Source organism: Scyliorhinus canicula, chromosome 9 (genome assembly GCF_902713615.1).
Source record: "Scyliorhinus canicula chromosome 9, sScyCan1.1, whole genome shotgun sequence".
Lineage (NCBI taxonomy): Eukaryota > Metazoa > Chordata > Chondrichthyes > Carcharhiniformes > Scyliorhinidae > Scyliorhinus > Scyliorhinus canicula.
The window spans coordinates 68,867,204-68,881,056 of NC_052154.1; the positions used below are offsets into that span (position 1 = coordinate 68,867,204).

The 13,853-nt window shown below is 43.4% G+C and overlaps 1 protein-coding gene across 3 annotated transcripts in view; it reads right to left on the bottom strand.

The window, feature by feature from the left end:
• The window catches only part of tgm2l (transglutaminase 2, like), a 40,232-nt gene that overhangs the window by 22,023 nt on the left and 4,356 nt on the right, over positions 1–13,853 (bottom strand). For all 3 annotated transcript variants that reach the window (XM_038806852.1, XM_038806850.1, XM_038806851.1), the window contains exons 4-8: positions 9,242–9,360; positions 9,011–9,139; positions 7,460–7,637; positions 4,651–4,792; positions 2,471–2,574 (exon numbers count right to left, since the gene is read on the bottom strand). In XM_038806852.1, the coding sequence (XP_038662780.1) occupies positions 2,471–2,574; positions 4,651–4,792; positions 7,460–7,637; positions 9,011–9,139; positions 9,242–9,360 (672 nt within the window). The remainder of the gene's footprint in view (positions 1–2,470; positions 2,575–4,650; positions 4,793–7,459; positions 7,638–9,010; positions 9,140–9,241; positions 9,361–13,853) is intronic.

Here is a 13,853-nt window from a genome sequence, read left to right on the forward strand (position 1 = left end):
CAGAATTGATTCATTCTTTAGAATTAATTATTTCATGGGATGTGGTCGTCCCTGGCTTGGCCCGCATTTGTTAAACTGAATGACATGCTAGACCACTTTGGAGGTCAATTAAGAGTGGTGGGTCTGGAGTCACATGGCCGATGGAGTGTACCAGGTGGTGTTGTTCACAATCAATGACAGTTTCATGGTCACCATTACCGAGACCAGCTTTCAATTCCAGATGTTCTTCTTTAATTGGAGTAATTTTATTAACCCATGTCCCCAGAACATTAACCTCAGTCTCTGGATTACCAGTCTAGTGATATTATCACAACACCACCATCTCCTCCGCTATGAATCAATGTGATTTTACTTGAATCTCACATTCAGAGCTGAAGCAGGTATCAGAGCTCTGAGTCTACTCTGCTGAAGCATGATCTTCTTCTGACCAAAGGGGGGTCGTATCTGACAAATCTGTTCGAGTGCTTTGAGGCGGTAGCAAGAAGTAAGATAAAGGAGAACCAGTGGACATGATTTACTTAGATTTTGAGAAGGCCTTTGACAAAGTGCCGCATAGGAGACTGTTAAATAAGTTAAGAGCCCATGGTGTTAAGGGTAAGATCCTGGCTTGGATAGAGGATTGGCTGACTGGCAGAAGGCAGAGAGTGGGGATAAAGGGGTCTTTTTCAGCATGGCAGCCGGTGACTAGTGGTGTGCCTCAGGGGTCTGTGCTGGGACCATAACTTTTCACAATTTACATTAATGCTCTAGAAGAAGATACTGAAGGCACTGTTGTAAGTTTGCAGATGATACAAAGATCTGTAGAGGGACAGGTAGTATTGAGGAAGCAAGGGGGCTAGAAAAGGTCTTGGACAAGCTAGGAGAATGGGCAATGAAGTGGCAAATGAAACACAATGTGGAAAAGTGTGAGGTTATGCACTTTGGAAGGAGGAATTTAGGCTCAGACTATTTTCTAAATGGGAAAATGCTTCATCAAAAGCACAAAGGGACTTGGGAGTCCTTGTTTTTTTTTTTGTTTTTTTAAATAAATTTAGAATACCCAATTCTTTTTTTCCAATTAAGGGGCAATTTAGTGTGGCTAATCCACCTAGCATGCATATCTTTTGGGTTGTGGGGGTGAAACCCACGCAGACACGGGGAGAATGTGCAAACTCCACACGAACAGTGACCCAGGATCGGGCTTCGAACCCAGGTCCTCAGCGCCATAGGCAGCAATGCTAACCATTGTGCCACCGTGCTGCCCTGGGAGTCCTTGTTCACGATTCTCTTAAGGTTAATGTGCAGGTTCAGTCGGCAGTTAAGAAAGCAAATGTAATGTTAGCATTCATGTCAAGAGGGCTAGAATACAAGACCAGGGATGTGCTCTGAGGCTGTATAAGGCTGTGGTCCAGACCCCATTTGGAGAATGTGAGCAATTGTGGGACGCGCATCTAAGGAAGGCTGACCTTGGAAAGGGTCTAGAGGAAGTTCACAAGAATCTTCCCTGAAATGAAGAACTTGTTGTATGAGGAACATTTGAGGACTCTGGGTCTGTACTCGTTGGAGTTCAGAAGGATGAGAGGGGATCTTATTGAAACTTGCAAGATACTGCAAGGCCTGGATAGAGTGGACGTGGAGAGGATGTTTCCACTTGTAGGAAAAACTAGAACCCAGAGGACACCATCTCAGACTAAAGTGACGATCCTTTAAAACAGAGATGAGGAGGAATTTCTTCAGCCAGAGGGTGGTGAATCTGTGGAACTCCTCACTGAGTGTCTTTAAGACGAGGGAGATAGGTTCATGATTAATAAAGGGATCAGGAGTTATGGGAGAAGGCAAGAGAATGGGCTTAAGAAAATATCAGCCATGATTGAATGGCAAAGCAGACTCGATGGGCCGAGTGGCCTAATCCTGCTCCTATGTCTTATGGTCTTCTCACAGCCACATACTGACTGATGTGAAGTCAATAATAATAATCTTCATTAGTGTCACAAGTAGGCTTTAGCACTGCAATGAAGTTACTGTGAAAAGCCCCAAGTCGCCACACTACAGCGCCTGTTCGGGTACAATGAGGGAGAATTCAGAATACCCAATTCACCTAATCTTATTCAATTCAACTCAGCTCATCTTTCGGGACTTGTGGGAGGAATCCAGAGCACCCATATATATATATATATTATATACATATATATTTAAAAATTATACCAAATATCTATATTTTTAAAAAAGACAATTCAGTTCTTTTTTTTTTATAAATTTAGATTACCCAATTATTTTTTCCAATTAAGGGGCAATTTAGTGTGGCCAATCCACCTACTCTGCACATTTTTGGGTTGTGGGGGCGAAACCCACGCAGACACGGGGAGAATGTGCAAACTCCACACGGACAGTGACCCAGAGCCGGGTTCGAACCTGGGACCTCAGCGCCGTGAGGCGGTTGTGCTAACCACTAGGCCACCATGCTGCCCTGACAATTCAGTTCTAACGTTACCGTCACTCCGTTCTTGTGGAGTTGGATCCAAAACTTGCCATCCATCATAGCCAGGAGGAAGGTCAGGACGGGTCATCCATGCTTCCAGCCAGCAGTGGTAATTCCTGTGTGCAACAACGTAGTAATATAAAATAGTTAGAATGAAATTACTCAACCTGATTGATCAGACATACAGCAATGAGTATCAAAATATGAACACGTGACCAGGCATCAAACAATAAAGGATGTTGAATTTGGTTTCTGGTGTTGGGGATTTGTGATCTGCATCAATATTCTTAGAGTGGCTCGACCAAGGCACATTTGTTTCAAAGACAGGTGCAACCATGAGTTGTTACAGCAGAGGCATTAAGGCCATGATTCTCCAGAACCATGACTATGTGCTCGCGTCAGCAGGAAAACTAGAGTAATTCCTGTGGACGCTAGGAGTGACCCTAACGTGCTATGCTATGGCACATGGATTTTTTTTAATGCTCTATTTGCTTTTCCATACCATTCCATGGCACACTGGGATCTGCCCTCGTCTGAGAGGGATTGGGTCCAATCTCTTTGACAGGTCCCGCACCTCTGAGATTGGAATGCCCCACCTACAGCAGCGCACAGCTCCCCCCCACACCCCCCCGGTTTGCAGGCAGGGCCCCCCCATTCCTCCTAAACCCCCACTCTCCAATTCAGTCCCGCCCTCCAGCACCCCCTTCCTGGCCAACCTGGCACCTGAACCTGCACCACGAATGAAGGACCTCCCTTGGAACCCTGGAGGGAATTCTTGGGAGGGTACTTACCCCCTTGCCACCCCTCAGACTTTAAGCCACCAGGTCCACATTCCTCATTACTTGCACCAAATCACACCCGAAAGACCCCAGCTTTGGGGGTGGTGGTGGAGCATCACAGGCAGGAGGTGAATCAGGCTTCCAGCCTGTTAATCACATGCTTGTTAGTACTTTGCACGTTCTCACTGGAGCGGGACAGGAATCCTATTATGGCCGGCGGGATGGGCCACGAGACTCATAACGCGTCTGACGCCGGCGCAAATCCCGATTTTGGCCTGACGCGCTATTCTGGGGCTCCATTGTGAATCCCGATTCTAGCAGGCGGAACCTGGGAACTCTAGCCTAAATCACCAGCAGCAAAGCCAGTGAAGTCTTATAGAATCCCTACAGTGCACGAGGAGGCCATTTGGCCCATCGACTCTGCACTGACCCTCTGAATGAGCACCCTACCTAAGCACACTCCCCAATCCTATCCCCATAGCCCCACCTAAACTTTGGACATCAAGGGGAAATTTAGCATGGCTAATCCACCTAACCTGCACATTGTTAGACTGTGGGAGGAAACCGGAGCACCCGGAGGAAACCCATGCAGACACAGGGAGAACATGCAAGATCCACACAGTCACCCAAGGCCAGAATTGAACCCGGATCCCTGGTGCTGTGAGGCAGAAATGCTAACCACTGTGTCACCCACACCATAGTCAGACATCTCTCCAACGTGAAGGTAATGGATCTCTCCTATGCCAAGGTGAGGGGTGGGATGGGAGTCCATCAAACAAAGTGGGAGAGACAGGAGTCACACTTTTCCCAAGGCCAGAGGGAGTCACTCCAATAGGAAGGCATTGACATGGGCAGCTAGTGGCAGTGGTGGTTTTGGGGTTTCGGGGGGATGCAGTTTCTCGAATGCTAATACCAGAGGATGTCTCTCTCTCTCTGATGACAAAGCCAGTCACTATTTTCATCTGGTGGTAAGCCAGCGAGCCTCATCTACTGGATTGTCACCAAATATTCTTTTAAGAACAAGGAGGAGACAACAGAATAGAAATAGAGATTGAGCAAGGAAGAGAATATGAAAAACAGGGGGCGAGATTCTCCGGTCTGTAAGCCACGTTTCCCTGCCTGGCGCATCCTCACTGGCACCGGGATTCTGCGTTCCCGCAGCCGGCCAATGGGCTTTCCCATTGTGTCCACCCCACGCCATCGGGAAACCCACAGGCATGGGTGTGCCCTTGGTGGACCAGAGAATCCCGCCGACGGAGCATCCCGCTGAGGATTGCGCAAGTCAAAAACCCAAACCAAGTAATACGATAGACATCTGAACTAATTTAATGTTCTTTCAGAATTGTCACACAGCCATGAGTATATGTAGTGTCCGTGACCAAGCACTGGAAGGGAACTATTCCTAACACCTACCACACCATATCTTTCCTTTTTGAAGGCATGCGTGAATAATCTTCACTACTATAATACTGATCCACTTTGAGATTGCCATCTGTGTCATGAGCAGAGGAATAGTTTGTAACGCAACGGGTCGGAATCCCCAAGCACCTCAGAACTGGAAAACAAAATGCAAATGCATCGATGAATGAATCTATTTTCAAGTAAGCAATTCAAGGCACTGCCAAATTTGGAAGTGCTTATTAATTTTCCCCTATTACTCATTCAGTCAAGCCATTGCCAATGAGCAACTCAGCCATAAAATCCAGGGAGGCCCAATGTTTATTTTCTAGTCTGCATTTCTTGCTGGTCTCAGCTGGGGATGCTACACATTGGTCTCAACAACCTTGGGGTAAGGAAAAGGGAAAGAAAAGGTTCCCCACTCCTGATCACCATTCCTTGAATTCCCTCAGGAGAGAGTCCATGTCTGGCTATATGGGACAGGACTAACTTTTTTTTTTATTTCTTTTTTAAAACTTTTTTAAAATTCTCCTCCTTTTTCACATTTTCTCCCAAATTTACACCCAACAATAAACAATAAGAAGTAACGAATGTAATGTCAATCCCCTTATCAATAACAACAATCCCATCCTCACACCAAACCCCAGACATTGGCCCGCATGTTAACATAAACAAATGACAAAAAGGAATTGGGAATCACCCATAGTCACCATCAACACATACAGTCCCCCTCCCCCCAACCCTCCCAGCCTACAACCCCCCTAATGTTCAATGTAATCCAATTCTGAAAGTGCATCATGAATAACGCCCATGAATTGTATAACCCCTCCATCCTTCCCTTCAGTTCAAATTTGACCTTTTCAAGCGTCAAGAATTCCAGCGGGTCCCCCCACCACGCCAGGGAACAGGGGGGAGAGGTTGATCTCCACCCTAACAGGATCCGCCTTTGAGCGATCAACAAGGCGAAGGCTACAACATCTGCCTCCTCGTCCGTTTCCAACCCCGGCTGGTCCAACACCCTGAATATGGCCTCCCGAAGGCCCGGGTCAGGTTTCACGTGCACCACTTTAGAGATTACCCTAAACACCTGCTTCCAGTAATCCTCCACCTTTGGACAGGACTAAAACATATGAACGTGATTTGTGGGGCCTCGCATGCAACGTTCACACACATCTTCTATCCCTTCAAAGAGCCGGCTCATCCTCGCCCTTGTAAGGTGCGCTCTGCACGCCACCTTCAGCTGTACCAGCCCCAACCTCACATCCGAGGTGGAGGCGTTCACCCTCCGGAGCACCTCACTCCAGAACCCCTCCTCCACACCCTCTCCCAGCTCTTCCTCCCACTTTGCCTTGATCCCTTCTAGTGCCGCCTTCTCCTCCTCCAAAATAGCCCCGTAAACCGCTGATACTACCCCCTTCTCCAGTCTCCCTGTTGTCAGCACCTCCTCCAGCAAGGATTGACTCTTTATCTTGACCTGAATATATTAATAGCTGCAATTTTAAAATATTAACACAAATATGTGAAGTATTCCCGGGGGCCAGTCAGATTAGGACAATTGATTTGTTACAGAGTAGCATAACTAACAAATTCAGGGAATTTTGACACTCTGGGTGTGATCAGAGGACAGTAATTTTACAAAAAGAATCCTAGATTAGGTGGAACATTGCCACATCTGAGCAGGTCCAAACAATTGCTTCTCACTTGCCACACTTACCCGGTGTAGAAATTTATCTTGGGCAATAGTTTAAAACAGGTTGTATTGCATGGACTGCCTGTTATATACCCTGTGCAATTTTCGGTTCTATTGTCTCCGACAACGGAATATCAGATGGGGCATATAACTTGCGGCCAGTGGTATTGTGCCTGCTTTACGCAACTTCTACTCTATGGTGTGCATGGATGAAGTGAGCAATAACAGATACAATAGTGTGATGTGGTAATAGGATGGCCTTTTGTTCAGCAAGCTGATGGTTTGGGTCATTGTGGTCAATTTATGTTAAACATCACTTGGTGTGGCCTCAGACCCCATTATGGTATGGTCTTCTCTGCTGCATTTTGACAGAAGTCAGTGGACCGAGAAGTGTACAATTAGCCTCTTTTCTCTGGGCCCTCTTCTCGGTTAACTATGCATAATGGTTATGTGACTGGATCAGTAATCCAGGAAGCCAAGCTAATAATATGGAGACAGAAGTTCAAATCCTACTGTGGCAACTGGGAGATTTTACGTTCAGTTAATTAAACAAATCGGGAATAAAATGTCAGTATTAGTAATATTGAGCACGAAACTACCATATTATTGTAAAAACTAATGTTCTGTATGGAAGGAATTGTGCCATCCTTCCTCTGTCCGCACTTTATGTAATTCCGACCCACAACAATGTGGTAGACTCTTAACTGCCTTCTAAATAGCCCAGAAAGCCACCCGATTGGGCCATTAGGGATGGGAAATAAATGCTGGCCTAGCCAGGAACACGTACATCCGAAGAATGAAAAAAAACACAAAGTAGTCAGTATCACCACAAATCTATGCCATGCGTCATTTGATTTAAATGCTCGTGTTGGGATGCTAATCCCAAAACGATTGGGCGCACAGCTATTCAGAGATTCTGTCTGTGTTATACATTCCATAGACTCCATTAGTTCTCACTTGTGAAGTTTCTTTAGGGAAGAGGAGGAGGAAATAACCAAAGTAATCCGAGAGGATTTTAAAGTGAACAAATGCCCCAAAAGCAACAAACAGAGCGTACAATTCTAAAACATCTTTAACACAGAACAATATCCAAGGGTGCTTCACAGAGGTGTGAAGGACCTAGTGGGACTTTACCTGTGCAAGCTACAGCAGCAAAGACCCAGCACTGCCCATATCGTACTTTTTCAGCCCCAGAACTGCTCCACAGACGCAAAATTGGGAGACTTCCGGTCCATCTGGTGGGGGCGATCCCATCAAAGTAATTACCATCCCACCTTCCCAAAAGTACACCTTTATCATCATTCGAATTCACCTTTTGGAGGGGGGAAAATAAAGCATCTAGTCTTCCCTTCAATAATAAATTAATAAATAGCTACAAGTATGCATACAATCGTCTGCCAAAGAAAATATCTTTTGATGAAGACAGAGCTCCGCTTAAGCAAATTCAATATGTAAATCATTTTGACAAAGAGATTGTTTGTGCAAGGAAAGGTAAACTTGCCTGGCTTGTTCTATACTGTGCCAGTGTTGGGTAGTGTCCAAGGCCAGCTTCTGTTGGCTCCAGTCAGTCTCAGACTGTGTATTATGTGCAATGCATGCCAAATATCAAAAAGGACCTTGTATGCTTAAAGGACATTCTATGCTTCGTTCTTTTGAACAAATTTACATGATGGTTAACGATTGGGAACAGGTTGCAAATTCCATCTGAGTCAAAGAACCCTTACCTTATTTGTAGCTGATCTCCCACATAGTTGAGTGGTTACCAGGCTCGTCATTGATACAAATAAGAGACAAACTTGCCTCTGGGTTATTTTTAATAAATTGTTTCCTTGTTATGTTAGATTTAATCTATAATCAATATTAGAGTGAACACAGAGGAATCCATCAGGGCTAACGGTCAAAAGAATGCAGCAAACACTGCTTTAATTGGCTTATGAACAAGACTCATTTGTTCAACATGGTCCTGTGCTATTGAGTGGTAATTCTCCACAACAGAGAGATCCATCTCTCAGCTATCCCATTGGGAAGTGATAACAATGGTAAAAAGGCACTTCACAATGGGAATAAGGGGAAAAACAAACAGATTTGACAAGCTGGGCATCATGTACAGACAACTGTAGCTTGGCATTGGCAAAGACCTTTTTGATAAGGCCAGCTGCTGGGGAATGGTCTGCATTAGTGTGGTCAGAGGGGGGGTAAATGAGGTGGGGGGGGGGGGGGAAGCACAGAAATGGGGGCAGGGTAAAGGGTCAGGGGTATCCCACACCCCAACCAAATTTTATACACATTTTTAAAATGTCAGATTCAATTGTTTTTGCAGTCAGCTGAAAATCAATACTATACCTGTGATAGATTGAATGAGGTACGGTTGCATTGTGAACAGAGACCAAAACAAGACTTCATAAAGAGTGATTTGTAAGTAACTTACCGAGTAATTAAAAACAGAAAATGCTGTATAAACTCAGCAAGTCTGGCAGCATCTGTGGAGAGAGTCCACATGACTTCTTCAGAGTCTATGGACACAGAATGTTAACTGTATTTCTCTCCCCACAGATGCTACCAGACCTGCTGAGTTCATCCAGCATTTTCTGTTTTTATTTCAGATTTCCAACACCTGCAGCATTTTGCTTTTATCCAGGTAATAATATCCCCTACAGGAGAAATCTCAGACATCTCCGAACTCACCATAGCAGTCACTGTTCTGCTGATATGTACAGGATCATTTCTTCTTGGAGCGTCAGCCAATGGATTTTTAAGAGCAGATGGACTGTTGTCCAAAATTTGAAAGCAAATGTCGATTACATCTTTTTCAAGCTGTTTAAAAAAAAACACAAAACGATACAAAGTCTTGGAACAATGTGCTAAAATTAGAAAAACAATCGTGAGTATATTGTGAAAACCGAAAGGATATATTACTTGTCCAAAATTCCAGGGTAATGTGTAGATGTTGGCATATGAGCCGTGGTACAGCAGTCCGTTCTCATTCAGGATGTACTCCTGCAGTAGGTCTTCATCAGGCAGGTACACAGCATCCTCTGAGGGGATAGATAACTTAAATTCCACAAGATGCTTGATTCTCCTTTTAGCTTCACTTCATTTGTACTTTATTGTGAACAAACATGTATTAAAAGTATACTTGGAGATCAGCTCCCCAGTGACTCACTGGGTTAATAACACATCAGTATTCAACTAGGTTTAATTGCACCTCCTGATTACCATCGGAGAGTGTTACAATTGAACAAAGCATTCCAAGGCTGGATGGAGGGTGTGCTGAAGAAAGGTCACTGACCTGAAATGTTAACTCTGTTCCTCTCTCCACAGATGCTGTTAGACCTGATGAGCATTTCCAGCATTTCTGTTCTTATTAGAGATTTCCAGAATCTGAGTATTTTGCTTTTACAATCAGCTGGGTTCCTCTCCCTTTTGTATCTAATGGCACTAACTCAAACACATTCTTGTCCACCCAGTACATTTGTTTCTTTGACAAAAGAGTAATTTGGACTGGAAACATTAGCTCCCTTCTCACTCCACAGATGCTGTCAGACCTGCTGAGACTGGCCAGTATTTTCGGTTTTTGTTTCAGATTCCAGCATCTGCAGTAATTTGGTTTTGTTTACATTTATTTCAAGGTCCTCCTCAATGTTTTGAAATGCCTCCTTTCTCTTACTTCATTTTGCCTTTGCAAACTCTTCCCGACTTATTTTGGCCTGAAAAGTCTGATGCACTGCACTCCCTCCTTCCCAATAAGACAGAGCTTCAGCTATCTCACTCCACACACTCAAACTTCCTCCCTAAAACCCTTGCCCTCAGGTTTGCCAATGTCTCTCCACATGCAAGAGCCTCCCTGAAACATGCCTTTTCTGTCATGCTTTTAACCACTTCTGCTAAATATTCTCTTCCTCCAGCTCAGGTTCATCCTACACTTTGTCAAGTATCTTGGAGCATTTTACTACATTAGAGGGGATATACAAACATAACTTACAGTGTTGTTTGGATTGGATTTGTTTATCATCACATGTACAGAGGTACAGTAAAAAGTATTGTTCTGCGTGCAGCTCAGACAGAACATTCTGTACATGAAAAGAAAATACATAGGGCAAACATAAAATACACAATGTACATAAAATACACAATGTAAATACATAAACACAGGCATCGATTGAAGCATGCAGGAGTGTAGTACTCCTCAGTGGAGAAGATGTGTGGAGAGATCAGATCAGTCCATAAGAGGGTCGTTTAGGATTCTGGTAACAGCGGTTAAGATGCTGTTTTTGAATTTGTTAGTGCGTGTTCTCAGACTTTTGTATCTCCTGCCTGATGGAAAAAGTTGGAAGAGTGAATAAGCCAGGTGGGAGGGGTCTTTGATTTTGCCGCCCACTTTTCCAAGGCAGCAGGAGATGTAGACAGAGACAGTGGATGGGAGGTGGGTTTGTGTGGTGGATTGGGCGGTATTCACGACGCCCAGTAAGTTTCCCCATTTTTAAGCTCAATAAATGCTTTTTTTTTAAAATAAGGAATTCCTCCTGAGCTCAATAATTTATCACTGCAATCAATGTTTGCATATTTATATTTGACAGATTTGTTGTATAAGAAACAGTCATCATATGAGTGGCGTGGTAGCATGAGCGGCACGGTCGCAATGGGCGGCACAGTAGCACAGTGGTTAGCATTGTTGCATCACAGCGCCAGGGTCCCAGGTTCAATTCCCGGCTTGGGTCACTGTCTGTGCGGAGTCTGCATTTTCTCCCCGAGTCTGCGTGGGTTTCCTCCGGGTGCTCTGGTTTCCTCCCACAAGTCCCGAAAGATGTGCTGTTAGGTAATTTGGACATTCTGAATTTTCCCTCCTTTTACATGAACTGGTGTCGGAATGTGGCAAACTAGGGGCTTTTCACAGTAACTTTATTGCAGTGTTAATGTAAGCCTACGTGTGACAATGAAGATTATTATATTAAATTCCTTCCCCAATTCAGAAAGTAAACGTGCTCATTGATAGCACTAATGATGTTAAGGCTTTGCTATGTCTCAAAATGGCAGAGTTGCTCAAATTAACAGGATCCAAATGCCTGAATGATTTGCTATTTACTCCACTAATGGTAATAATTTACCACTGAATTAAACACGTGATCAGAAAATGTAACGTGGCATTAATATCATCAAAAAAAAACTTGATGCCAAGATTCATTGCAGGTCTGGCATTATAATGAGAGTTAAAACATTTCAAAAGTTGGAAAATAAAGCCCTTCAGTAAAGTGAGGACTCTCAAATAATCTGAGTATTCACCGTTTCTTGCTGTGTATATTCTCTATGTAAAAGATATTCTCTATGTAAGAGGTAATAAACTGAAAACTAGGTTATAGTCTTGGCACGGCCAGGCCATTTTTCAATAAATGAAATGTGTAGAATGGCTTATTTTTATGGAGAACTGCAATATATGAAAGAGTTTGCAGTGCAAGTTTGATTGCGAGTACATTTAGAGTCTAATATATTCCAGCACACAGTTATGCTCTGTCTAATGACCTAGATGTGGTTTCCAGGGCCATTTAACAGCACACAGTGAACACTGTGCTTACATTCTCTGAAGATATGCACATAGATGCCAAATAACTGGATTGCATAACTCTTCTCTCAGTAATTTCATCAATGAAGAAAATAAACTCCAATAATCTTATGCAGTTCTCATGAAGCTAAATGGACCAGTGAAATTTATTTTCACACAGTGGTCACTCCCGTTAGATAAGTCACAAGCTTCTGACATTTTTTTCGCTTGTCTGAAGATCTTATTTATCTAGAAACGCTCAAAGAGTTGCGCCTCAGCATTTTAGAGAAGCATAGACTTACGAAAATAGAATGTGTTTGTGTAGACAGTTTGTTTAAACTAAGTAGATTAGGAAGGACCAATCTCATGTTATGCACAACAAGAGCCAAGTTAGATGTGGCTCTTTTCGCAGAGACATGCACACCAGGCTGATGAACTGAAGGGTCATTTCCTGTCCATGATTATTCCTATGTTTTTTAATATTTATATTTTTTAACTCTCATTGTAATAACTTAATAGTTATTAAGACATAATAACTATGTCTTGCATAGTTATTAAGGGAATCCATAGACTAGAGAATGCTTCAGTAAGAAATAAGCCATGTGCTTTTTGAGGGAAATAGAATGCTGGTTGTGTGACAAAAACAGATTCTAAATGTCAAGTACATGCTACACCTTCTGGCAGATTCAGTCTCATTTAATTCTTATTCGTCAATCTCCCGTGGCTTGGCACATGAAGAGTCAAAACCAAGAGATGTCTCAAGCGAATTGGGGTTAGAGGCTGGAGATAATTTGACCAGGATATGTAGACAGTCAGTCCTCACTTTCAAGTTCCAGTTGTCATCATTATATTTCTTTATTATTCTCAATGACCACATTTATAATGGACAACCATTTATAATGGACAACCCCCATGCAAATTTGTGTTAAAAGTACAATCTCCAACCAATGGTGGTGCCAGAGTGCACTCACAAAGGTAGAGCACTCAGGAGTGTAATTACAATGTGACAGGATATCATAGGCCCCATTATAAAAGTGGATGTATAACTTAATTTTGGTTGAAGTTGGCAGAATGGCTACAGCGACGTAAGATTTTTATTGAGAATAAACTATATTACAATCCCTCCAAGCATTGCACGTGAAGTAGAAACACCAGGAGTCACATTTGAGGAATGATTGTGCATAAGACTGAGAGAGGCAGTGAGAACAGTCTAGTGGATTTAATGAACAGGTGAAGCAAAGTTTAAAAATCGAGGTGACATCATAAATAGTCAATAGAAAATGTCAAAATAGATAAGTCCCCTGGGCCAGATGGGATTTATCCTAGGATTCTCTGGGAAGCCAGGGAGGAGATTGCAGAGCCTTTGTCCTTGATCTTTATGTCGTCTTTGTCGACAGGAATAGTGCCGGAAGACTGGAGGATAGCAAGTGTTGTCCCCTTGTTCAAGAAGGGGAGTAGAGACAACCCTGGTAATTATAGACCTGTGAGCCTTACTTCGGTCGTGGGTAAAATGTTGGAAAAGGTTATAAGAGATAGGGTTTATAATCATCTTGAAAAGAACAAGTTGATTAGCGATACTCAACACGGTTTTGTGAAGGGTAGGTCATGCCTCACAAACCTTATTGAGTTTTTTGAGAAGGTGACCAAACAGGTGGATCAGGGTAAAGCTGTTGATGTGGTGTATATGGATTTCAGTAAGGCGTTTGATAAGGTTCCCCACGGTAGGCTATTGCAGAAAATAAGGAAGTATGGAATTGAAGGTGATTTAGCGGTTTGGATCAGTAATTGGCTAGCTGAAAGAAGACAGAGGGTGGTGGTTGATGGCAAATGTTCATCCTGGAGTTCAGTTACTAGTGGTGTACCGCAAGGATCTGTTTTGGGGCCACTGCTGTTTGTCATTTTTATAAATGACCTGGAAGAGGGTGTAGAAGGATGGGTTAGTAAATTTGCAGATGACACGAAGGTCGGTGGAGTTGTGGATAGTGCTGAAGG